The 27403-nt window shown below is 36.2% G+C and overlaps 2 protein-coding genes and 1 pseudogene across 2 annotated transcripts in view; all 3 read left to right on the top strand.

The window, feature by feature from the left end:
- Nucleotides 1–23855, top strand: part of LOC106504254 — an 86531-nt gene extending 62676 nt beyond the window's left edge. Inside the window, exons 22-30 of the mRNA XM_021066793.1 lie at nucleotides 596–649; nucleotides 8701–8805; nucleotides 9374–9427; nucleotides 10005–10109; nucleotides 17417–17470; nucleotides 18415–18519; nucleotides 20866–20919; nucleotides 22837–22941; nucleotides 23740–23855. Of these exons, the coding sequence (XP_020922452.1) occupies nucleotides 596–649; nucleotides 8701–8805; nucleotides 9374–9427; nucleotides 10005–10109; nucleotides 17417–17470; nucleotides 18415–18519; nucleotides 20866–20919; nucleotides 22837–22941; nucleotides 23740–23837 (734 nt within the window). The 3' untranslated portion in view covers nucleotides 23838–23855. The remainder of the gene's footprint in view (nucleotides 1–595; nucleotides 650–8700; nucleotides 8806–9373; nucleotides 9428–10004; nucleotides 10110–17416; nucleotides 17471–18414; nucleotides 18520–20865; nucleotides 20920–22836; nucleotides 22942–23739) is intronic.
- LOC102160182 lies at nucleotides 19134–20040 on the top strand (annotated as a pseudogene).
- LOC100516640 overlaps nucleotides 24168–27403 on the top strand; it is a 51230-nt gene continuing 47994 nt past the window's right edge. The window contains exons 1-4 of the mRNA XM_021068079.1: nucleotides 24168–24189; nucleotides 25888–25992; nucleotides 26584–26637; nucleotides 27162–27266. Of these exons, the coding sequence (XP_020923738.1) occupies nucleotides 24168–24189; nucleotides 25888–25992; nucleotides 26584–26637; nucleotides 27162–27266 (286 nt within the window). The remainder of the gene's footprint in view (nucleotides 24190–25887; nucleotides 25993–26583; nucleotides 26638–27161; nucleotides 27267–27403) is intronic.

Raw genomic sequence — 27403 nt, 5'->3', positions numbered from 1 at the left:
TTTTTCACTGCTATTTTCCCAGATCCAGGCGGTTTGATATCAAAGTCTTTTTTTAATTTTTATTTTGTATAAAAGTATAGTTGATTTACAGTGTTCCTTCAGTTTCTGAGATGCCAAAGTCTTAAAGTGTTAACACCAATCAGCATTTTTTGACTCATGTTTCTGCCCTCCACATAGCATTTTTCCCGTAAGCAAAATTTAAAAGCTTTGGTTCACCACACACTTTGCTCTTCATTACTCTTTTTCCTGTCATTCTTTGTCTTTCTCCAATGAAAGAAAATAACGTAACACCATAAACAATTATCTTAAATGTATACCAGTCATATATTATCAACCGTTCCTAGAGAAATATGGACTTAAAAACAGAATGAGTCCAGGAGACTTGAGAGAACATTTTAACCACATTACTTTATGGTATAAGCAATCTTAGTCCCTGGTGTAGATAATGAAGTTATCCAGAAATCATAAAGTTTAAAAGGACAGGATGTAGTGAATAGCCTTTATCTGTGCTCTACTTCATAATTTAAATACTTTGTACTCTGCTTTTTTCCTGAGTTTGGATTTATTAGTATCTAAATTTTGCCTTGTCTTATAGATGAAGGGGAAGTTAAACTAGATACAGTGATGCAAGAATTGAGCACTGTTCTAGGTAAGTGAAATATTTCTTCATTCTTTACACTGTTTTAATGATGTTTCCTACCATCCTTTCATTCCCTTGTTAATTTTCTATTCTAACCTTTCATTAATTAAACATTCTCACCTATCTGCTTTTATAAGCTATGCTTTTACAACAGAGGTACTAGGTCTTTGCGTAAGACAAGGAATTTCAAAATTTAGGTAATAACTGAGATACTATATATCGGTATAATTATTTGAATAGGATATCAACAACATCATAATTTTCTGGGCAATAATATTAGCCTTATATTTGTTATATGTAGTATTTTCTCCAATACTATGAGGGCATGCCTTTTATTATAAATAAGGAACAATGTTATATTTCTAAATCTGGCATTTACTCGGCATAATATGACAGATGTCCTTAGGTCGTTGTTGCTCTTCTAGCAATAAAATATGCTGCTGTATAAACACATGTTTTATTTTGTTTTTCATAATTTGAATTCATCTGGTAATGCTCTATAACATGGCAACAGCCTTGTTTTAATAGTGTGGAAATGTCCACACTCAATAGTCCTAATTCCACATCTTAATCCTCTATCAACCAAAGCCACAGGAAGGACAATTGGGAATTGTGCAGACCTCCTCCTCTATTATTGATTCTCCTTGAAATGAACTGACACCTGAGTGTCCAGATGATTTCATCCTGTTTTTTCTTTGAATCATTTAATTATCACTTGCTGTAGTAGCTGCATAGAAGCATTTAAGACTCGGAAAAGCAGACCTCAAACAGCTGTGAGAGAAACAAAAATAGCCAAAAATATTATAAGAAAGAATTGGAAGGCCTTCTAGAGTCATAATCCAACATTTCTCAAGCCTGAAAGAAAACTAGTCCCAATAATGTTTTATTTTTAATCTACCACCTTAAATAACCAAGTTGTCTTTTCTTTTAGTTTAGATATAACTTTGACCATAGTGTAACCCAAGTACTATAAAAGTATTAGCAATGGGGCAAATCTCCCTCCAGATGACCAAGAGAAAATTCGAGGCAGTTCTGTCCTTTAGGGAATCTTAAAAGGTTTATTGTACTGAGTAGGACATAGAATGTATTATATACTAGGTCAGCCAAGGTTAAACACAATTATTTTTTATTCCTGTGGGTGAAATACCTTGTACTTAAAAATCTGTTCCACCAGATATTATTTTATTTCCCTAGAGAACTTTCTATCCCCTTGGACTCCATTAGGAGACAAGATCCAATGAGACTCCTGGGAAGTCATGCACTTAGAGTTGTTTCTTAGAGAACAGAATCAGTAATTCTTTAAATTGATTTGCTAGTAAAAAGCTGAGTTATAAAGTTAGGACTGTCCTAACTCTAGTAAAGTGATTGTCCCTAATAAAACTTAAACTTCAAGAAAATAGTAGTAGTAAGGGAGATTATGATAGGCTAAGTCAGGAGTGTATGATATTAAATAAAGAAAAAATATGATGGGAGTTCCCGTCGTGGCCCAGTGGAAACAAATCTGACTAGGAACCAGGAGGTCGCGGGTTCGATCCCTGGCCTTGTTCAGTGGGTTAAGGATATGGCGTTACCATGAGCTGTGGTGTAGGTCGAAGATGTGCCTCGGATCTGACATTGCTGTGGCTCTGGCGTAAGCCCTAAGCCATAAGCCAGCAGCAACAGCTCCAATTAAGACCCTAGCCTGGGAACCTCCTTACGCCACAGGTGCGGCCCTAAAAGACAGAAAAAGGAAGAAAGAAAGGAAGGAAGGAAGGAAGGGAGGGAGGGAGGGAGGAAGGAAGGGAGAAGAAAGAAATGATGAAATAAGGATAAAAATGTATGAAAATATACAGAGAACTGACAATCAATGTTTTCTTATTCTGATGGTCTTGGGTGGAAGCTTTCTAATTCATGTGGGTTTTGTTCTGAGAAGCTTGGATTTGGGGGTCAACAAAATCCACCTTCTTACTGGAGTTCTCTGGAGGTCTCTAATGGGTAGCCTTCCATTTCTGATAATGTCTCTTCTATTTTTCTAGAGATTTTGGTATTCAAAAGACAATGAAGTTTCTAAATATTAGACAAAAGCTCTTGTATAATCATGAATAATTGCTAAAATAAAATAGATTTCTCTATATTTGAATAGATAAGTTGGAATGCCCTAAGTAGGTAATAGGATATCTACAGGTTTGTTAGCCAATCTGAGTGCTATGATATTTGACAAGAAAATATTAAAATCCATCCAGAAAATAAACATATTGTTCGTACATGTTCATAACTCAGAGAAAAGCAACTGTGTACAATCTTTTTGAATGTGTTCAATAGGCCCCTTAGGCGTGATTGTAATCCAGATCTCAGAGTTACAGGTTTTCCAGAATTACTTAAGTTTCAGAGGAGGCATGAATTGGCTATGTCATCTGATAAAATATCCCAATCAGTGTTAATCATTTGGCAAATTTGTTCCTATAGCAATCAATTGTTTTATGTAGGATTTTGGCCAATATCCAGTTGAAATTTTATCTGGTGCAACTAGGGAGCAATCCTGGCTTTACCAGATATTATCCTCATTGATATTGTAACTTGATCATTCCAGTTGATTCTTTATAGAATCTAGGTAATATTTTGTGCTTCTAAATGGAATCTTTGAACCCGAGTCTATACTTGTTTTTCTGATCTAGAAGAGATCCTTTAAAAAGGACTTTAAAGAAAAAATGAAAAGACAAGCCACAGACTAGCAGAAAATATTCACAAAACACACATCTGATAAGGGACTTGTATCCAAAATATTCAAAGAATTCTTAAAACTGTATAAGAAAACAGGAAGATCCCTTGTGGTGCAGTGGGTTAAGGATCCAGCATTGTCACTGCAGTGGCTAGGGTTGCTGCTTTGGCACAGGTTCAGTCCCTGGCCAGGGAACTTCCATATGCCATGGGTGAGGCCAAAAAAAAAAAAAAATAAGAAAACAATCTAATTAAAAAGTAAACAAAAGATGTGAACAGGAACTTGACCAAAGAAAATATACAGATGCAAGTACATACATGAAACAGTGCTCAACAACATGTCATTAGAGAATTGCAAATTAATACAAGAGTGAAATAACACTGCATACCTACTAGAATGGCTAGCAGCAGGAACTTTCATTCATTGCTTGTGGAAATTCGAAGTGGTACAAGCCACTTTGGAAGATGGTTCGGCAGTTTCTTAGCTAAATTTGACCACACCATAAGATCCAGTAATTGTGCATTAGCTATATGTACATACAAAAACCTGCACAGGAATGTTTATAGCAGCTTTATTCATAATGGGCAAAATGTAGAAGCAGACAATCTGTCCTTCAAAGATGAATGGATAAACAAACTGTGATACAGCCATATAATGGAATATTATTAAATGATAAAGAAATGAGTGGAAGAAGCCAGTCTGAAACATCTACATACTAAATGATCCCAATACATGTCATTCTGGAAAAAGCAAAAGTATAGACACAGAAAAAGATCAGTGATTTTCAGGAGCTTAGAGGAGTGGTAGATGAAGAAGAGATGAATAGGAAGACCACAAGGGAAATTTAGGGCAGTGAAACTGTTCTGTATGTTATTGTAATGGTGAATACGTGGTATATTACATTTGTCAAAACCATAAAACTGTGCAATACAAAGAGTGAACAGCAAGGATATATAGCTGGATCAGTAAAAGAAAAAATATATATACAGGGGGTTCCCATTGTGGCTCAGTGGTTAATGAACCCGACTAATATCCATGAGGACGTGGATTCGATCCCTTGCCTTGCTCAGTGGGTTAAGGATCCAGCGTTGCCATGAACTGTGGTGTATGTTGCAGATGTGCCTCAGATCCTGCGCTGCTTTGGCTCTGGCATAGGCCAGCGGCTACAACTCCGATTCAACGCCTAGCCTGGGAACCACCATATGCCTCAGGTTCAGCGCTAAAAAGACCAAAAAAAAAAAAAAAATACAAAAGAAAAAAAATATAGCCAGATTCTGGAATCTATCTGTAGATTTCCTGTGTTCTCCGTCTTATGAGGGGCCATACAACATACCTTTCCCCCAGCGGCAATAATGTGGTTACACGTGTATATCCAGGGAAGCCCATTAGAGATTCAGTGCTCAAGGTCTTTTTCACTGGGGTCGCTCACAGAAGCACCCTCTGCCTAACAACTGTCAAAATGCCAGGCTCCCAGAAGAAAAGCAAGTATTTACCATAAAGCACATTGTGTGTACAAGTCCAGCCACAGTGAGTATTGGAGAGAACATTCTGAAATTCAAGAAATCCCAAATGCCAGTCAAATACCAACCTGGCAAGCAGGTTCTTTTAAAAATAGTAGGCACAGGCCTGCTATGTTAACTCTTTTCTGCACAGTCTCTTTAGTAAGATGATCTGCTAAAGCATTTTCTTAATTCTTTATTTGTTTTACTGTTGGTTTCTATCTTTATAATAATTTCTTTGAGCAGCATCAAAGCATCAAATAATAATTACCATAAAACACATTATCTGTCTTTTAGTTTTACCTATTTGAAATCTCTAGAAAAGGCCAATGTTTAATCACTTGAACCAATCTAGTATCTGTTAAAGAATTGGATAGCCTAGTATAGTTCCTTTTCATTGTAACGCAAGACCCATCAACAAATAACATTAAGTCAGAATTTGGCACTGAAATGTCCAAAAGACCTATTCATAACAGAGACACTTCTTGAATTATAAATATGTAATTACTGAATTTATAATTACAGAAATATAATTCTCCTTCATCAAGTAAAGGTAATAGTATCACTGGATTGATACTGTTATACCAATGGATAGTAATCAATGGAAGGAATAAATGAAATTTTATAATTAATCAACTAGTCCAAAAATATTGGATATTTTCAGTTAGCAATAGAGACTGTAACTGCATGTGATACCATCATATTTTAAAATGATCTGAATATGAAATCTGAAGATGCTTTTGACTGATCTTAGAAACTGCAATTGCTCTGAAGCAAGAAGGATATAGCCAAGGCTATTTTATTAAAGGATAAGCTATAATAAGCAATGAGTCTTTTCTCTGTGCTATTGATGTACTGTGTTAACATTCCTGAAGCATGGCCTGACATTTTATGTACTGATGAAAAGAAATATATACAACAATGTAGAAAGAATCAATCTGAACTCTTATGGAATCTGATACAATTATTCTGCCTACATCAGTGGAATCTTTCATCTTCAGGGATTCTGGGACCATGGCTAATTCTTTGCTTATTCCTTGAATCATAAATAGTGTAGTCTTATTAACATATAGGTCAGAAGTAGATTCTTATCTATTAAGTTTGTAGAGGTTGTATCATGGAGAAGAAAAGAATACTTTTCCAATGTTAGTCCCAGAGAAACAGATTGAGGCTTAGAAAAAGGACTGCGTATTGTTGGAAATTCCCACTACTTTGGTGGTTTAGTAAATAAAGGCTTGTTTCCCCTCAAGCATTTTTCAATTTACTATGCACCCTGAGTTTGCCTATTGCTATCTTTTGTCACATTCTGGCACAATAAGACATTATTATTTTAAGACAAAACTACTCCTTCTCTTGCTATTTCTCAGAAGTATGTGTGCCATTCACTCATTCACTCACTCAGTCTCTTTCCTTTGCATTTACAACCTGTCAATGTGCCTGTGGTCTTGTTTTTCAGACTTTAAACATTTACTCTAAGGGATTTATAGTAGTAGGATTAATTACAGATACAGTGGCACTTGTAACAAGAAAACAATGTTATCCATCTGTATTCGGTCTGCTTGGGGTATGAAGAAGTAGTATAGGGAGTTGTCAGATGACTATATCTCATTTGGAGCAGTTATCACTGACAAGATTTTGGATTGTTGTCCTCTTATCCAATATGGTTAAACACTGGTTCTTTAAATGGACCTTCTGCTTGTAACCTCTGAAATTACAAAGGAATAGCCATGTGAAATAGCGACTTCTCATTCCAGACATATGGAAAGGGGAGAGAAAAAGGAAAAAGTGAGAGCCCAGTAGAGCACAAACAAGTATGTAGCACCCATATACACCGCTCGTGTACCTTCTACGAGTACTTCTGTTTCTAGCAACATAGTGGGCTAGGTGCCTGGATGTTGGAAACAACTAATAATGCAGATAAAATATAATTTTAAAAGAATCCTTAAATGTTTCCATGAACTTGTAAACTAGAAGGAATAATTCATACAAAAAGCCTGTGACTCAAAGGAGTAAGAAGAGCCGTAAAGCCACATTTATTTTTTTTGTAATAACAGCTTTTTAAAATTCAAATTCATTATGACTTTAAGGAAATATGTGATTAGGCATCCAAGCTCTTTCTAAACTACAACATTTTAAAAAATTATTCCTTTCAAGGTATAGTTCAAAGTTACATACACTGTAGTTTTCTTTTTTTATATGTTGAGTTTCTTTGTTAAATACATGGTCTTCAAGGCCTATAGATCCCTGTTTTCTTCTTTTATTATATAGTTTAAAAATTTGCAAAACATAGGCCATCATTTATGCATTTGTATATCTGTGCTCTCCTTTCTCTTTGAGTTTTTTCTTTATTTTTTGTTTCATTTTTTAAAATTCTATGGAAGTATAGTTGATTTACAAGTCTGTGATAATTTCTACCAAGCCACAAAGTGTTTCAGTTATATATATACACGCATCCATTCTCTTTCAGATTCTTTTTCCACATAAATTATTACAGAGTATTGGGTATATTTCTACAAGCTATATAGCAGGTCCCCATTGGCCATTTCACTCTATAAGCATTTGCTGAACTAAATGAATCTGAGCATAGTTTTCACCATCTGCCAACTCAGTGCAGAGGAAGTAAAGCTCAGAGCCCACCCAAAGCAGGGAGTATAAGAGGAGACTTCCCCTAAAGCTAAGACTCTAAAAGCTACATATACAGCATAAGAGTGAGTTAGAACTACTTCCCTGGACTGTGAGGAAAACTGCCTAACTCAATTTATAAACACAAAATGACCTTCACACAGGCTTACCAAATTCACACTAACTTAGGCTAAGAATTTAGTTCAAAGTAAACCCAAATGACTGATGCACTCAGGCACCTGCCATAAGAAAATTCAGATACTCATCTGCAATATTCCTATCCTGAAGGATACTCGATCTCCTTCTCAAAACAAAGAATTTCACATAGAAAGCAGCTCATGGCTAAAATTACTAAACATGTAAGAAAACATGGTATGATGAGTAAGAGTCACTGTGAACAGCATATGGCAGAATAAGATCAGCAGAAATTTTAGATTTTGGAATTATTAGACAAAAAATGATCAATAAGCATGCTAAATATAGTCTAATAATTAAAACAGATTTAAATATATGTGAGTAAAGAGCAAGCAGATTTGATAAAGAGCCAAATAGATCTTCAAGAAATGAAAATAGTAGAAATTTAAAACATTTGATGGATTTAAGAGTAACTGATAAAGAGCTGAAGAAAGAACTAAGGAACTTAGGAAATTACAAGATATGTTGCACAGAAAGACAAAGAAATGGGAACTATGAAAGAGAGATTAGAGACATAAGAGAATAATAAGAAAATTAGCATATATTTAATTGCAATGCCAAAAAGAAAAGAGAGAGAATGAGACAAGCAATATTTGAAGAAAACTTTCCAGAACAGATAAATGATGCCAACTATAAGAAGCCAAATGAATCCCAAGCAGAATAAATAAAAAGAAATCCTGGTGGCTCTGTAGGTTAAGGATCCAGCTTTGTCACTGCTGTGGCTCAGGTTGCTAATATGGCTTGGGTTCGAAACGGGTGCTTGGAACAGATGCAGAAAAAAAAAAAAAAAACCTATCAGGATAAATATTTAAATTTCTATTTAGCGAAAAATGGAACCAGTGTTTGGCATTTATTTATTTGTTTGTTTACATAATCATAAATTTTAATTCTTTGTTGTTGTACAATACATGATTATTTAAGTGCCCACAAAATTATCATAATGGTGCATATAAGTGAAAATGTTACTAGTTAGAAGCATTTGTTGTAATAACTCACCAATTTTGTGTTCTCAAATTCTTTTTCATGACCATTTCTGTCTTTTTTAGGAAAGCAGATAGATGTCAGTGACATAAAGAATGCTCTGAAAGACATGAAAGTAGAAGTCACAGATGAGGAATACTTGAATTTAATAAAAACTCTACCAGTTAATGGTAAAGATTTTAGAATATATATGTATGCTTCAAGGGGCTTTAGAGTACTTCACCGTGAAGTTTTCTTCTAAAATGATACCAGATTGGTATCAGGTTGTTCTTTTTTATTTTTTAAATCATTTTAGAAAACTTTTAGTACTAGGCTTTTGCCAAAGAAAATCTGGGTCATTTAATTTTTCTTATGGTAGGCAATGGCTATTTCACTCATTCCTACCAAAACGATATATGTATTGCTGTCCTTGATTCCACTAATATCCCTGAGAGTAAGTGAAAGGGTGTAGAAATGGAAGAGTAAAGGGTGCGAGGAAAAACATCAAAGGTAAAAGTAAATCAAATGGAATATGTAAGTTTTAAACCAATAATCATTGTCTTTTATGCAACAGTAGACATATTTTCCTCATTAAAAGTTTTTCTCCAAATGAATTTTGTTACTGTTTGAGAGAAAATAGGTAAATTTCAGGAAAATAATTATTAAAAAGTCTCTTTTTGAATTGTAGAATTTTTTTTTATTTTTAGATGAATCTTCTTTAAAATTTTTCTCTGACCTGAATTATGCTTTTTCTTATAGCTGAAGGAAAAGTGTTTCAAAAAAGGTTGCTGGATGGTGTCAAGAATCTTAAAAGTGAGTGAGAAGTATGATAAGTAATCACATAAATCCAAGATATTCTCCTGTTTTTCATATACGCTCATTTATTTTTATTACATGTAAAAATTCCATATGGGAGTTCCTATAATGGCTCAGTTCCTATAATGGTTAACAAACCCAACTAGTATCCATGAGGACAAGGGTTCAATCCCTGGCCTGGCTCAGTGAGTCGGGGATCCCACACTGCTGTGGCTGTGGTGTAGGCCGGCAGCTGTAGCTCCGATTCAACCCCTACCTAGCCTGGCAACCTCCATGTGCTGTGGGTGTGGCCCCCAAAAAAGACAAAAAAAAAAAAATCCCGTATGTATATTTTCTCAATATTTATAGATGTGTTAGATAAGTTATGTCACAAATCCCTGGGAGATTACCCAGCCCCTTTAGAATTTGCTCTGTATTGATTGAATGAAAGATATAGTCAGATGATAAGATGACTCTCTTTGTACCCTTGACTAGGTCTTACTAGACTCTTAACATCTTCATGATTAAAGTGTTAGTATACATCAATTAATACAGATTTTTTTCACATCTTGATATCCTTTTTGTCTCTCCTAAGGAGGGAAGGTTGATGTTAATAATCTAGACACATTTCTGGAAAAGATGGGGATTGATCTTTCACATAAGGAACTTGAAGATTTTTCACAGAACCTACCAGTTGATGGTAAGCACTGTAGATAATAATTTATTCCCTTTAGGACATCATGGGTTTGAGAGCATCCATAGACCAATGATAGTAGTTTTTGCTATTGACAGGGCATTTTGAAAAGCATGTGGCCAAATTTAAGTCTCAAATGAAAACATATTCTTGTCTTTTCGTTAATCTAAGACTAGCAAATGTCTTCCACTGTCAATAATGAAAATTAATGGGAGTACTAACAAATCATTCACAGGTCAAAAAAGTGAAGAAAAGAAAAGAAAATAGAATGAAAAACGTTTTAAGGAAACATTAAATAGTAAGTAGGAAAAAGAACAGCCTATGCTGAGGAGTAATTAAAATTGATTAATGGTTATTTCCAGTATGTATGCCTCAGTTCTGATATAGGAAGATTAAAAGGAAATAGAGAGGAAAATGTTAAGAATTTTTAGAGATACGTAACTGGATAGTGAACATAATACTATTACAGTAAGCTATTTCATATAATGTGAAATTACAGTGTTAAATTTATTAATAAAATGAACATTTTTCCCAGGGTAAAAAAATTAATTATGAATACTGAGCAAAGAAGTGAAAATATAAATAGGCCAATGATAGTTGAAAAAAGCTATCAAATCATTATACTTGTCAGCTCTCCACCGCTATCCATCACTCCAACAAAAGGTGACAAGCCCAGAGAGTTTTGAGAATAAATTATTTCAAATTTTCAAGGAACTGTTTATTTAAATGCTACCTAAACTTCTCCAGAGGACTCAAATTAAGATGATGAAAAAAACAAAATCCATTTAGTTTTTCTTTCCTACAATACCTAACAAATGAACAACAAAAATGAAAAAAGTGAAAACTCAGCAAACGAAATTTAACATCTGGGGTTTGGTGAAATGTCTTGACCAGAATTCATTCAACTTAACTAGAGGTCTAAGAGCAATGAATCCTGTTGGGACATTTAACCAAAGCTAAGATATAAGAGCAGTACCCAATTATAAGACCATGTAACGCCTCACCACACCCATAGGTTACAGTAAAAAAGGGTAGAACAATTTTCTGCAAACGCCTCTCACGGAAGAAAGCTAATTGGTCTCAGATGCTATAGAAAGGGCAATTAAAAGTTACATTAAATCCTGAGAATAAAATGAAGATCTAGACAGAGCTGCTGAAGCATATGCAAGATGAAAAGAAAGGACATGGTGGGAGTTCCTGTTGTAGTGCAGCAGAAATGAATACAACTAGGATCCATGAGGATGCAGGTTCGATCCCTGGCCTCACTCAGTGGGTTAAGGGTCCAGCGTGGCCATGAGCTGTGGTGTAGGTTGCAGACGTGGCTTAGATCCCACACTGCTGTGGCTGTGGTGTAGGCTAGCAGCGGTAGCTCCAATTCAACCCCTAGCCTGAGAACTTCCATATGCCACAGCTCAGGCCCTTAAAAAAAAAAAACTTGGAAATCAGGAATATTAATTTAAAAAAAATTCAATGGAAGGCTTAAAAAGCAAATTGAATGAATCTTCTAGAAAGTAGAATATTTTAAAAGAAGTGAAGCAATAAAAGTAAAGTATTTTTGGAGTTCCTATCGTGGCTCAGTGGAAACAAATCCAACTAGGAACCATGAAGTCGTGGATTCAATCCCTGGCCTTACTCAGTAGGTTAAGGATCTGACGTTGCTATGAGCTGTGGTATAGGTTGAAGACACGGCTTGGATCCAGTGTTGCTGTGGCTGTGGTGTAGGCCAGCAGTTGCAGCTCTTATTCGACCCCCAGCCTGGGAACTTCCCTATGCTGTGGGTACAGCCTTAAAAAAGCCAAAAAAAAAAAAAGGTAAAATATTTGTATTATTATTTTTTAATGATTTTTATTTTTTCCATCATAGCTGGTTAAAAGTAAAGTATTAATAAAGATAGTTTAGTATTAGATGAAGAAAATTTCCACATACTGAAATTTCCAGCTATGGAAAATGCAGAGAAAATTATCAAGCAAAAAATAAATGAGGAGTTCCCTTCGTGGCGCGGTCGTTAACAAATCCGACTAGGAACCATGAGGTTGCGGGTTCAATCTCTGGCCTTGCTCAGTGGGTTGAGGATCCGGAGCTGCTGTGAGCTGTGGTGTAGGTCGCAGACGTGGCTCGGATCCTGCATTGCTGTGGCTCTGGCGTAGGCCGGCGGCTGCAGCTCCACTTAGACCCCTAGCCTGGGAATCTCCACATGCCACAGGAGCAGCTCCAGAAAAAGGCAAAAAGACAAAAAATAAATAAATAAAAATTTAAAAAATAAAATAAATAAATGAACGAAAAGCATGTCAGAGTATCTGTGAAGTTGAAAAAGAAAGCATGACAAAGATTATACACAGCTAAAATGTCATTCAGGGAGTTCCCGTCGTGGCACAGTGGTTAACGAATCCGACTAGGAACCATGAGGTTGCAGGTTCGGTCCCTGCCCTTGCTCAGTGGGTTAACAATCCGGCGTTTCCGTGAGCTGTGGTGTAGGTTGCAGACGCGGCTCGGATCCTGCGTTGCTGTGGCTCTGGCGTAGGCCAGTGGCTACAGCTCCGATTCGACCCCTAGTCTGGGAACCTCCATATGCCGCGGGAGCGGCCCAAGAAATAGCAAAAAAATAAAATAAATAAAATAAAATAAATAAAATGTCATTCAAATACCAAATGGTGCGCATCCTATCCCTGGCCCTGGGGAACTTCCACATGGGTAGGTTCAGCCAAAAACAAAAACAAAACAAACAAACAAAAAAAACAAAGCCTTTTCCTATCCTGAGTCATTAAGTATTCCCCCACATTATCTTTTTAAAATTTTATTGTTTTGCATCTCAGATTTAGTTTACAATCCACCTGGAAATGATTTTTGTATGTGGGGTGTAGGAGTCAAGTTTTTCTTCTTTCTCCTATAAGTTTCAAATTTTCCAACAACATTTTTTTTTTCTTTTTCCTTTTTAGGGCCATACCCACGGCATAAGGAAGTTCCCAGGCTAAGGATCTAATTGGAGCTATAGCTGCTGGCCTACGCCACAACCACAGCAACACCAGAGCCAAACCTCATCTGCAACCTACACCACAGCTCATGGCTATGCTGAATCCTTAACCCACTGCGTGGATCCTAGTCAATTTGTTACTACAGAAGCACAGCAGGAACTCCCAACAACATTTTTGAAAATACCATCAAAACAAAATACCATTAAAATACCATCAAAACAGAATTGTCCCCACTGTTCTACAGTGTCAACTTTCTACAGTCAAATAGCATGTATCTCAGAGCACAGAGCATGAATTCCTATACACCATGGTTGAGGGGGGAAAGGTATAAGGATAAGTATAGTCTCAGCTTTGCCCCTACCTGGCTTACAGTGGAAAAATGGACAAAAGTGCTTCAGCTTACCTGGGGTTTTGTTTCTTCAAGTGTAGAATTGAGGAGAGTGAAGTAGTTGCTTTTTAAAGGACCTGTCAGAGTATCCATGAGGATGCAGGTTCTATCCCTGGCCCCAATCAGTGGGTTAAGGATCCAGCATTGCTATGAGCTATGATGTAGATCACAGATGCAGCTCAGATCTAGCATTGCTATAGCTGTAACATAGGCACGTAGGCCAGCAGCTATGCTCTGATTCAACCCCTAGCTTGGGAACTTCCATATGCCATAGGTATAGCCCTAAAAGCAAAAAATAAAATGAAATAAACAACTTTGCATCCCTGGAATATATTGATCATGATGTGTTATCACTTTTATACATTGTTGGATTCAGTTCGCTAATATTTTGTTGAAGATTTTTGCATCCATGTCTATAAGGGATTTTCCTTTTTTTGTGCAGTCCTCATTAGGTTTTGCTTACAAAGTTAGAATAACATCATAATATAAGTTGAAGAGTATTTCTTGTTTGAAATCTCTGGAAGATTTTGTATAAGGTGGCATTATTTCACTCTTAAATATTTGGTAGAATTAACCAATGAAGACATCTGGGTCTGAATTATTACTTTGTTGTTTTCTCCTTGAAGCACAAAAGTTTTCAATTTTGATTCAATCCAATGTATCTGCTTCTTTCTTTTGTCACCTGTGCTTTTGGTGTCATGTCTAAGAATGCTTTGCCTAACCCAAGGCAAAAATGATTTATTCTTATATTTCATTCCAAGGTTTTTATAGTTTTAACTCTTAATTTTAGGTCTTTGATACATTTTAAATTATTTTTGTGTGAGATATGAGGAAGCAGTCCTCCTTCATTCTTTTACATGTGGATATCTAGTTGTCTCAGCACCATTTGTTGAAAAGATTCTTCTTCTTCATTGAATTGTTATGGTACCCTTGTCAAAAGTCAAGTAACATGGAATCACTTATGGTAGAGCATGATAATGTGAGAAAAAGAACATATATATATATGTATGTGTTACTGGGTCACCTTGCTGTACAGTAGGAAATTGACAAAACACTGTAAACCAGCTATCATGGAAAAAATAAAAATCATTTTTTAAAAAATCAATTAATAGAGATCGTTCCCTGGTGGCCCAATGGCTACCTCTGTGGCTTGGGTTCAATCCCTGGCCTGGGAATGATCCCTGGCCCAGTTACTTCAGCATACTGTGGATGTGGCCAAAAAATAGCACTAATAATAATCAATTAACAGCAAATGTAAGAATTTTTTTGAATTCTCAGTTCCCTTCCATTGACCCATATGTCTAGCCTTATGCTAGTACGCCATTACGTTAATTAAATAACTTTTTTTGTTGTTGTTGTTGTTGTTGTTGTTGTTGTTATTGTTATTGTTGTTGTTGTTGCTATTTCTTGGGCCGCTCTCGCGGCATATGGAGGTTCCCAGGCCAGGGGTTGAATCGGAGCTGTAGCCACCGGCCTACGCCAGAGCCACAGCAACGCGGGATCCGAGCCGCGTCTGCAACCTACACCACAGCTCACGGCAACGCCGGATCATTAACCCACTGAGCAAGGGAAGGGACCGAACCCGCAACCTCATGGTTCCTAGTCGGTTTCGTTAACCACTGCGCCACGACGGAAACTCCTAAATAACTTTTTAATACGTTTTGAAACTGAGAAGTGTTATGTCTTCCAACTTTATCTTTTCTGAGACTGTTTTGGCTATTCAGGATACCTTGCATTTCCAAATGAATTTTAGGATTGGCTCTTCAAATTTGGCAAAAATGCCAGCTAGGCATTTTGACATGAATTATCTTGAATTTCTAGATCATTTTAGCAGGTGGGAGAGGGTCAGAGATAGGAAGAGTATTACCATGTTCGCAATATTAAGTATTCTGACCCATGATTATGGGATGTCTTTCCATTTATTTAGGTCCTGATTGATCTCTTTCAACAATGTTTTATAGTTTTTGAAGTATGAGTTTTGTACTTCTTTTGTAAAATTCATTCCTAAGTGATAGGTGACTTATTCTTTTGATGCTATTATAGATGGAACTGTTTTTCTTAATATTATTTTGGATTTTTATTGCCATTACTTTTAAGTTTTGTTGAGATTTATCTTTATAATCAATATATGGTTATTTTTATAAATATTTTCTATGTGAAAAAATATGCCTTATGAAATTACTGGGTACAGTATTGTCTCTGTGTCCATTAAATCAAGTTTATTAAATTTGTAGTTCAAATTTCTTATAGCTGCAATGATTTTTCTCTGCTTATTCTATTAACTACTGATAAGGATATATTAAAACACCCCACTGTAATTTAGAATTTTTTCATTTCTTTTTTTTTTTTGCAGTAATTCTTTTCTTGGCTTTATTTTTTAAAATGATTTTTATTTTTTCCATTATAGTTTGTTTACTTTTTGTAATTTTGCAGTTTGCAGTTATAGAGGCCATGCTATTAGGTGCATACAAATTTAGAATTGGGACATCTTCATGGTGAATTAGACTTTTTTTCATTATCTTTAGAATTTTTTTATTCTTTAAAGCCTACTTTGTTTGGCATAAATATAACTATACTATTTTACTTTTGCTTAATATTTGTATGGTCTATATTTAGCCATCTTTTAGTTTCAATCCCTATGAATCCTTATATTTCAGATATTTTAAATTCTTAAGTTTTAGAGAATTAGATCATTTCCTTGGTCAATTTTACCTAACATATAAGTAAGAAATAATGCCCATCTTATTTGTTCAAAGAATGCAAAAATAAGAGAGACTTCTGGTTTGATTTATGAAACTATCAAGTTTGATATCAAGTTTTGATACCAAAACTTGATGAAGAAAACACAAAAGAGGAAGATACTATCACATACTAATCCCTCTCATAAAGTGAATATGTAAAAGTCATAAACAAAATATTAGCGATCTGAATCTGTCATTTATATTTGCATTTTTGTAGCAAATTATAAAATTACTGACGTATTTGTGGGTTTCGATTTTTTTTTTTTTTCTTCTCAGGGCCACACCCGGCAGCATGTGGAGGTTTCCAGGCTAGGGGTCAAATCGGAGCTGCAGCCACTAGCCTATGCCACAGCCACAGCAACGCAAGATACGAACCACGTCTGCGACCTACACCACAGCTCACTGCAACATTGGATCCCCAACCCACTGAGCGAGGCCAGGGATCAAACCCTCGTCCTCATGGATGCCAGCCAGAATCGTTTCTGCTGAGCCACGACAGGAATTCCATATTTGTGTTTAAATGTTTTACTCAATGCCTGTATTTGTACCACTGTTCAATACTGTTTTCTTCCATTCTTGCCTTACTTTTGGATTTTTATTATTTTTCTTGTTAGTTTGGAAGTTTTAAATGTTATCCTAGAAATTACAATATGCAGCATTAATTTATCTTAGTCCAATTGTATATTAGGCTTTTATCTTCATCCAATAAGTGCAAGATTCATAGACTATTTTAATTCTATTTATCCCTCTTCCCAACTTGTTTTTGTTTTATACAATATGTTCCTCTAGAATTACTCACATATTATCATTTCATTTCTTCTTACCCTTTCTTGAAGTCCTAAATTGAAAGGGACAACTAAGCAGAACAAAAAAAAGATTTTAAACTTATTCCTAAACATTCTTGTAAAATTTCATAACATTGGGAACAAAGAGAAATTTATAAATAATTAGGATAAAAAACAAACTCACACCTGAAAGAGTAAAAGAATCTGAAGATCGGGGAAATTGTAGGATTTATGAAACAAAGTGAAGGAAAGAACTTAAAAGAATGTATTCTTATGTCTAAGTATTTATTGTACAGGAATGTAATGTAGTAGTTTAGAATTAAAATTCAAGATGATATCAACATTCTAGTTGCGGGCAGGGGTCATAGATGGAGAAAGCATCAGGAACAGTCTCATTGTTGGTCTGTGACTGCTCTGTGTCTTACAGTTGATGGGAAGGTTGATCTGAAAGCTGTGACACTGAGAATGCAAGATTTCACAGGTGAGTTTCTATGACATTTAAATCCTAATGATTTATAATAACTTTTAGATGATATTGTCCAAGTAGGCTATTGATCATATTATTTTTCCCATTTTACCCACTTATTATGAATTATTTCTGCCTGACAAAAACCACTTGATCTCAGATTATGTATGTTTTAAAAAAAAACCACAGGGAATTCCATCATGGCTCAGTGGTTAATGAACCCGACTAAGAACCATGAGGTTGTGGGTTTGATCCCTGGCCTCATTCAGTGGGTTAAGGATCTGGCATTGCTGTGAGCTGTGGTGTAGGTCGCAGACGTGGCTCAGATCCAGAATTGCTGTGGTGTAGGCCAGCAGCTATAGCTCCGATTAGACGCTTAGCCGGGGAACTTCTGTATGCCGTGGGTGCAGCCCTAAAAAGACCAAAAAATAAAAATAAACCACAGACTTTGTTCTGATAATAAGTCCTATGTACTGTAGAGATATTTCTTTTATATATATACAGACAGCTAAATATGTGTCTTTGCCTACATTTAAATAGCTAAATTTTTTGTAGGTATATTAATAAATAAGGCAAAGTTTGGAAAAATGCAATACAATTTGTTTTTTGTGAACAGTTACATAAGTCACTATAATATCTCCTGCCATAATTATTTCCTTTGTCAATTCATTATCCAATCCAGTAACTAGATTTCATTCTGCTTATTATCCCCAACATTAAGTATATCAATATTATAAGAACAAGTTTGCCTTGACTTCTATTGACACACTGCATTTCCACATCCCATTTTGCCTTTGTTTTTTAACCCCAAATTGGAAATGATGTCATATAAACTATTGCATAAGTATATTTTTAAAAATACATATCATATAGGCTAATAACATGTTTTTATGAACCTCTTTAAAACACTGAGTAATTAACTTCTAAAATCTTTGCCTATAACACTCTGTTTTTCAAAGGAGAAAAGATTGATGCCAGTGATCTGAAAAATGTTCTTGGAGAGATGGGGGTAGAAGTCAATGATAAGGAATGTCTGGAACTACTACAACTACTTCCAGTTGATGGTGAGCTTCATTTGTGTTGCTGTGACCTTCAGAGACTTGAGTTTTATAGTCCTACTTGTGATGTTTATATTTTAAAGTGACACACATTCAGGGATCATTTGTACCCATCCTCCAGCTCTTGTTTTTGTCTAAACAGTCTCTCTATTACTCTGTGCCAACCCAAGGACAGAATTTAACTGCCAGGAGAACCCTCTTTCACAAAATCACTGTTGAATAGGCAGGATGTTACTCGGGATTTTGAAAAGGGGAGGAAGGAGTAGAATTTACATCTTCTCTCTCTCAGTAAACATTGCAAACTCCTCATAAAAGATCCCTGTTCTCTCCCAGAGTCACTTATCAATGTATTGCAACTGGAATTCCCTTTTCAGAACCCTTATCCTTCACAGAACTAAACTCTGGAGTTCTCTCATGGCTCAGTGGGTTAAGGATCCAGCGTTGTCATTAATCTGGCTCTGGTTCAGTCACTGGTCCAAGAATTTCCACATGCCATGGGTGCAGTTAAACAAAACAAAACAGAAATATAGCTAAACCCAAGAGTCCTCCTTCTACTCTCAATTTCTGAAAGGATTCTCTCTCCTTTCTGTTATGAATGTTATTTATTTCTTCCTTTAAACATGAAAGTCCAATGTCTTCCCAACAGCTATCTTCTCAACAAAGCATCTTCTCAACAAAGGCCTAGGTATCCCTAAAAGTAATTCCTATAACAGCTGCCAAGAAATTAATTTTTTTGTATTGTTATGCCAGTTTGGAAGTTAGCAACACCATGAAGCATGAGCGTTGTAGCAGCCAGTAACAGCAGTTGCTAATGAGGAAGTGCCTGCAGGGAACCTGAACAGGCTTCAGGTGACAGTCCTCTACCTAACAACAGCATCTCTGCAGAGAGTACAGAATAATTTAAGTACAAAGATGGATTGGAGTTTGCAGAGCCTCCATATTTATAATGTAGCTACAACACTGCCCAGTTATGATGTAGGGAAGAGAATCAAAGCTGAAGCAACTATCCCTTTGGTTTCTAGAAGAGATGAGGATTTTGTGGATCAGGATGACTTTGGGGATGCTCACCAACTAGGATGGGAAACAGTGGGATTTTCATGTTAATTTTTTTCATGACATTCTTCTTTAACTGGACTGGATTTTTCCTGTCCTCTTGCCTGACCACCTCAGTTGCAAGAAGGTTTGGGGGTATTTCAGGATTTGGTCTCTCTCTAATTAAGTGGATCCTTATTGTCAGTTTTCCACAGATTTCCCTGAATATTCTGATGGCCAGAACTGCCTCTGGTTTGTGCTCCTTGTTTAGGTTTTCTCCTGTTTCTCAGAGAATTTGTTAATTATTTCAAAGTTTGGAAAATGCAAAAACTCTCAAATTTCTGCAGGATCAGAGTTGTCTGTATTTTTTCTGGCAAAGACCTTCCTGAGTTTATGATTTTCCTCTCAAGAAGCAGGAGAACACCTGCAGGAAGTAAATTAAAATTCAGACCACAGAGGAATAATCACCTGCTTTTAAAATGTAGAGTATTTTAGAAAAAGAGAAAAAAGGACATAGAAAATTCCTACTGTTACTCATTAAGCCACCGACTTGTCAAACTTTGGATGTAAGAAGTAAAGGAAACAGAATGGAAATGTGATAGAAATAAAGAAGGAAGGGAGTTGAAAATAGAACAGGAAAAGATGGTATGTGAGTTTTAGCTCTATAGCATATAAACCAATAGTTGCCTTGGAGTTCCCGTTGTGGCTCAGTGGAAATGAATCTGACTAGCATCCACGAGGACCCAGGTTCAATCCCTGGCCTCGCTCAGTGGTTTAAGGATCCAGTGTTGCATGAGCTGTGGTGTAGATTGCAGACACAGCTCAGATCTGGCATTGCTATGGCTGTGGCTTAGGCCAGCAGCAACAGCTCTGATTCAACCCCAAGCCTGGAATCTCCATATGCCACAGGTGTGGCCTTAAAAAGACCGAAAAAGAAAAAAAAAAGAGTAAGTATATCTAGTAATAATAGCAGCTAGCATTTATTGAGTCCTAATGATGTGCCAAGTTCTGTCCTTATCACACACAATGATGACACTTTATCCCCATTTTATCTCCATTTTCTCAAGTGGGAAAAACTTGAGGCACAGAAAGGATAAGTAATTTGCCTTAGGCCTTAAAGCTAGTCAGCAGCAGAGCAAGAATTCGAACCCAGGCTCTTAACCTCTACCCCAGGCTACCACTCTACACCATAATGACAGTTGTTTTTTATTGCTTAACTTCATCATGATTTGAAGGTGAAAGTGAAGAGGTTTCTAAAATCTGACCCTTATATTCTATTTGTGAGTCATTGTCTGTCCTAAACTGTGCCTTTTCTTGCAGGTGATAACAAAGTTTTTCAGAATAGATTGCTAACAGTTTTGAAGTCTTTCAAAGGTGGGTAATAAATGCAGTGAGAAAATACAAAAGATTGAGATTCTCAGTCTTTGTGTTTTTTTCCTAGTTATTAGATCATAATTCCTCTGCCACCCCTTCTATATATTGATCTTACAGTCTTTTTTGTGTATATGCTGTGTAGGCTTGGCAGAATCAGATTCAAAGGAGGTAGTCCTAAGTCTCTTTTTGTGTACTCTTGAATAGGTCTAATTAGAGTTTTAGCTTTGATAGTGCTGAAAATAACCATCATGATGCACAGCTGTGAATTATTAGTTTTGTTTTTTAATATAAAAGATGCCACATACCCATTAAATATCTAGATTAAAGAAAAAATACACTCATAATTCCAATATTGAATAATTACCACTCAACATTTTGAAGCCCTATATAGTTAAAACAGCAAAAATCTCATATAGTCAAAATCGCTCTGGAATCCCATAGGAAGACTCCATAAAAAACACCAACAGGAGTTCCCGTCGTGGCGCAGTGGTTAACAAATCCTACTAGGAACCATGAGGTTGTGGGTTCGGTCCCTGCCCTTGCTCAGTGGGTTAACGATCCGGCGTTGCCGTGAGCTGTGGTGTAGGTTGCAGACGTGGCTCGGATCCCGCGTTGCTGTGGCTCTGGCTCTGGCGTAGGCCAGTGGCTACAGCTCCGATTCGACCCCTAGCCTGGGAACCTCCATATGCTGCGGGAGCGGCCCAAGAAATAGCAACAACTACTACAACAACAACAAAAAGACAAAAGACAAAAAAAAAAAAAACACCAACATAATAGTCTTGATAAGTCCAATATAGTCATTTTTTTTTTCTTTTCAATGGCCGCACTCACTGCACATGGAGGTTCTCAGGCTAGGGGTCTAATCTGAGCTACAGCTGCCAGCTTACACCACAGCCACAGCAACACAAGATCCGAAGATCCAAGCTGCATCTGTGGTGTACACCACAGTTCACGGCAATGCCGGATCCTCAACCCACTGAGCAAGGTCAGGGATCAAACCAGCAACCTCATGGTTCCTAGTCGGATTCATTTCCGCTGTGCCACGATGGGAACTCCCCAACATAGACACTTTTTATTCCAATGATATGAAATAGATTGTTATTCCTATAGTTAAGCAATTAGATGAAGTAGTTGACTTGCCTAAGAGTCAAAATATAACTAATATTAGAATCTCATTAAGATTCTCACAGCATGATAGGCTTAGGGGAAATTAGTCCATATGTTGGAACATAATCGATGTTGTCCATCTGAGGTTCACTCTCCTTATGTGCTCGTTGCCTGTGGAATGTCAGGGAGAAACGTGTGTATTATTTACCTTTTTCATTTTTACTGGGCGTATGATTTTAATTCATATAAGTTAAATAATTTTGATATAATTACACCCTATAAAAAAGCATTTTCCCCCTGTGGTAACAAATTTTTGTAACAGCTATGGCTATGTAATTTGCTGTGAAATGAAACACACTGGATGGGCAATGGAGTCCTACTGTATAGCACAGGAAACTGTGTATAATTGGGTCACTTTGCTGTACAACATAAATTGAAGAAACATTGTAAATCAGCTATACTTTAATAAAAAAAGAAAACCAACTGCTTTACTTAACAATATCCTGTCATTAGATATTTAAATGCTAGATATTTTTTTTCTTTTTTTCACTTATTATAAGTAAGACTATAATGAACATTTATCTCTCCCCTTTGGCATAAGCTTTATTGGTATTCCCAAATGTGGAATTTGTGGGCTAAGAATTATGAACATTTTAAAGGATTATAATGGTTATTTCTAAAGCACTTTCCATAAGGTAATTCCAGCAGCCAGACCTGTTGAGAGCTGAGAGATAATTTAACTCATCAGGGCAAGAAGTATTTTTCATACTGTGTCTTTATCGGGTTTTTCTCACATTTCTTTTTATTAAGGAGGAAAGGTTGATGTCAATAAACTGAACCCAGTTCTGGGGAGCATGGGGATCAAGCTCAAAAATAAGGAATTTAAAAGTCTTATGCAAAGGCAACCTATTGATGGTAAGCATTGTAAATAACTATTTTGCCTTTTAGGGGAGAGCTTATAACCTTAGGATCATGTATAAGAATTTCTAAAACTAGACTGATCTGAAGGATTTAAGACATTTTTAAGAATCATTGTGAAGAACTTGGTCTTAAAGTAAGAAATCCTGTCTTTTGTCATTTTTATTCATCTGAAATTATCATCTTCCTCAACTATAAGTAATTCTGAGAGGATATTCACAGCTGTCATCAGGCTAGAGAATGTAGGGAGAAACAAACCTGGGAGCAGGTGAGTAAGTGAATGAATGACTAACAAAGAGAGCCAGAAATGACTGAGAGAAAAATATCCCTAACAGGAAGTAGTAGGACAGACATAATATTTCCTCAAGTATCTAACAGCCACATGTCATCACCATTTTGAGATAAATAAGTTGAAAACATTCAAGGAAAGCTTACTGAGAATAGATGGAAGATGCAAAGCCCTCCCTTGGTATCTGTGCTAGATGTAAGGTTCACCAAACAACACAACCAACAACAAACAAGCCAAAAATAACTTGATCTTTATGAATGATGTTTTTTAACCATGCTTATAAAAAACTATCTGAAGACCTAAGAGCTGAAAATAGTACATTAGTCATGGTCAGATACTGTGTTCAAGGGATGTGGGCCAGACACTACTGTTCTTCTTCCTAATAAGGAATCAAGCATTCAAACCAAGAAATACAAATTTAAGGTGAACGCAAATAATTTAGTAGAATATATGGATTTTTCTAAATTTTGTGTCATTGTCTAAATTTTTTATGCTTTGTATTACAGCTGATGGAAATGTTCCTCTGAAAAAAGTGATGAGTGATATCAAAGCAGTTACAGGCAAGTTAAAAGTTATCATAAAGATTAAAATCCTAACTCTTTAATAATATTTTCCCATCTTGTCTTTTCAGTTATTACATAAATATGTCAGTATAGTACTAATATCCACAACTCCACCCATCAACAAACTAACTAGAATATTTTCAATATCATTACATCAATACATGGTTGCTCTCCTATTCTATCATCCTGCCTCCCCATTTTTTTGAGATAGCAATATCCTGAATTTCATAGTGCTTATTCTTCTTTTTAAAAAATCATAGTTTGATAATATTCAGTTAACTTGTTTGTCCTTGAAATTAAGTGTAACCCTCATTCAGAGAGTAAGTAAATTCCTTTGTAAAATGTAAAGGAAGTATTGTTGCCGTCTCGTAATGATGCAGTTGCTTGTTATCAGTAAAAAGTACAGCCTTGTTAGAGGAGACTTGCAAAAATTTCAAAAAATTTCCCCAGAATTTGCAAAAAAACTCTACATTTTTTCTAATAACACCTTTCATTCTAATGAAATACCATTTATAAGATTAAATTAAGGCATTCCCATCGTGGCTCAGCAGAAATGAACCTGACTAGTGTCCTTGAGAATGCAGGTTCGATCTCTGGCCTCATTTGATGGATTAAGGATCTGGTGTTGCCGTGAGCTGTGATGTAGGTTGCAGACGAGACTCCTGTCTGGGGTTGCTTTGGCTCTGGTGTAGGCCAGAAGCTACAGCTCCGATTGGAACCCTAGCCTGGGAACCCCCATATGCCCCAAGCGCAGTCCTTAAAAAGACAAAAAAAAAAAAAAGGAATGTGGAGCGATGGGAGTTCCGATTGTGGCTCAGCAGGTTGAAAACTCAACATAATGTCTGTGAGGATGTGGGTTTGGTCACTGGCCCTGCTCAGTGGGTTAACAATCCAGCATTGTCTTGAGCTGTAGTATAGGTCACAGACACAGCTTAGATCTGCCTTTGCTGTGTTTTATAAAGAAAATTTTATTGGAACACATCACATCCTTCATTTACATATTATCAGTGGCTGCTTTTGTGCTACAGTAGCAGAGCTGGGTAACTGCAACAGAAACTTTACACCCTGCAGAGCCTAGGGTATTTATTATCTGGCCCTTTACAGAAGAAGTTTGCCAATCCTTGAACTAGATCACCACAATAATAGATGATAATGGTAAAATGAATTGATAAAAATTAGGAGAATGGGAGTTCCTATCTGACTGTAGCACCTTGGGGTCGCTGCATAGCCGCAGGTTCGATCTCCGGCACGATGCTGTGGTTTAAAGGATCTGACGTTGCTGCAGCTGTGGCATAGGTCACAGCTGTGGCTTGGATTCGATCCCTGGCCCAGGAACTTCCATATGCCATGGTTGCGGGCATTAAAAAGGTAAAAAAAAAAAAATCTTAAAAATTAGGATGATGGTCAATAATCTAGCAATTTAGGGGAAAACAAGGCAGTATCAGGTTAACATTTACATTCTAGTTTACAAGGCGACTGCCTAAATCCCCTGTTTACTGTGAGAACTGCTCTCTTATCCCCAGTGTTAGGAAAGCATGTCTTTCCCTAGGGTCAAGGGAGTAAGCTCTAATCCTCTGCTGTGGTTTACTCCACAGGACAGGTTTTATTGTACCTTTATCTTTTATCTAGCAGTTGGGGATGATGATGTATAAGTATGAACAGTTTTGTCTCATATCTTTAAATAGTTAGATAGTTCCCAGTGCTTCATAGCAGGATCTCATTGCTAATCCATTCCAAAGGCAATAGTCTGCATCTATTAACCCCAAGCTCCCAATCCATCCCACTCCCTCCCCCTCCCCCTTGGCAACCACAAGTCTATTCTCAAAGTTCACGATTTTCTTTTCTGTGGAAAAGTTCATTTGTGCCATCTATTAGATTCCAGATATAACTGATATCATGTCTGGTCACTTGTGATGGTGCATAATAATGTGAGAAAAAAGAATGTATACATGTATGTGTAACTGGGTCACCATGCTGTACAGCAGAGAATTGACAGAACACTGTAAACTAGCTATAATGGGAAAAAAATCATTATATAAATAAATAGTTCTTAATATCGTCAAATATACTTTCCATTTCTGTTTTTTGAAGGAGAAAGAATTAATATCAAAGATCTGAAAAATATTCTGGAAGGCATTGGGATAGAATTCACACCTCATGAATACGTGGAACTGGTGAAAAGTCTGCACGTTGATGGTAAGCATTTCAAGTACCATTAGAGCTTTTGAGAAAGGTTATTCCTGTGTGTTAAGACAACTTAAAAAAAAAAAAACTATACCCATTAGATATCCTAATTTTTAAAAAATGAAAAGAATGACTAAGAAATTTTAGTATGACTTTGTCCTTCCTTTGAAAAATGTAATTGAGTTCTTTCTTTAGGGATCCGCAACTCTATTTTCTTGAATCCTGCCATTGGACATAGAAATTTCTATTATTATATTTGGTTCCATCCTCAGAACTAAAAGTTAAGCTAAGAGACAGAAGGAAGCAAGTGAGGGTGGGAGGAATAGGAGCCTAGGAGAAAGAAGGAAAAGTCAAAGAAAAGTGAAAGAAAGACAGAGTCATGTTCCATTAAGATGTTCGCCAATAACTACTGGCTCTGTGGTCAGACACAACACTCTGAGAGTTTTCTCCATTCTATAGTCTCAAACTCATTGGAGGGCAAAAATCAAAGTTATTTCCATGGCAAATCATTTTCAAAGAATTTTTTGAAATTATACCTTTATACTATCTCTCTAGATCTCTCTGTCATTTTATCTGTCGTGTAAATTGAGCCTTTTCTTACAGATGATGGAAGTATATATGAAAATAGATTGCTAGATGGTGTGAAATCTTTCAATGGTAAGAAGTATGAGAATAAAGATAAATAGGATTCTCCAAGCTCACATTTGTATTACTGTCTAGTTTTCCTCTTGTGGCTCTTACTCCTTCTTGTATGAATTGATTTTATGTTTAGTTGTTTCAAATATAGCTGCCCTTTTTCAAATAGTCTTTCATTTTCCTGCTTAGTAAAACTTTGGCTTTTGTCAAATTTAGTTGTAAAGCAGGTCTAAATCTGGGTCTGCATGGAAAATGTGAAGTAAAGAATTGGCAGTAGTTCCAGGCATTTCAGTAACTCAAAGAACTGAGCATTTATGCCCTACCTACCAGAAAGTTTTCAATTTGTTGTCTCCATCATTGTAACTCATTAGGGAATGAATTTGCACTTTATAGGATTTTCCTAATTCCATTTTGTTCACTTTTGTGCACTTGAATATGTTGGGTTATTGATATTTTTGCAGATAGTCATGGTATATGGAGATTAATTGAAATTTCTCATTCAGGGAAGTCATTAAATTCCCCTGTGTTCCCGACTCTTCCCTTAGGTGGGAAGGTTGATGTCAGTAATCTGGAAAACATTTTGGAAAACATGAAAATCAAGTTCCCAGATAAGAAACTTAAAGATTTGTCACAAAACCTACCAGTTGATGGTGAGCATCATAGATATTATTAGACCTTTTAAAGAAATTTAGACTTTTAAGTGTATGTATGAAATTTTCTGGCACTAGATCTGTTTTGGTGGTAATACCACTTTTTAAATCTTAGAAAAGAACCCAGTGCTTACGTA

This window comes from Sus scrofa, chromosome 12 (genome assembly GCF_000003025.6).
Source record: "Sus scrofa isolate TJ Tabasco breed Duroc chromosome 12, Sscrofa11.1, whole genome shotgun sequence".
NCBI classification, from domain to species: domain Eukaryota; kingdom Metazoa; phylum Chordata; class Mammalia; order Artiodactyla; family Suidae; genus Sus; species Sus scrofa.
The sequence above is the reverse complement of the archived record's forward strand: the minus strand, read 5'-3'. Positions and strand labels throughout refer to the sequence as shown.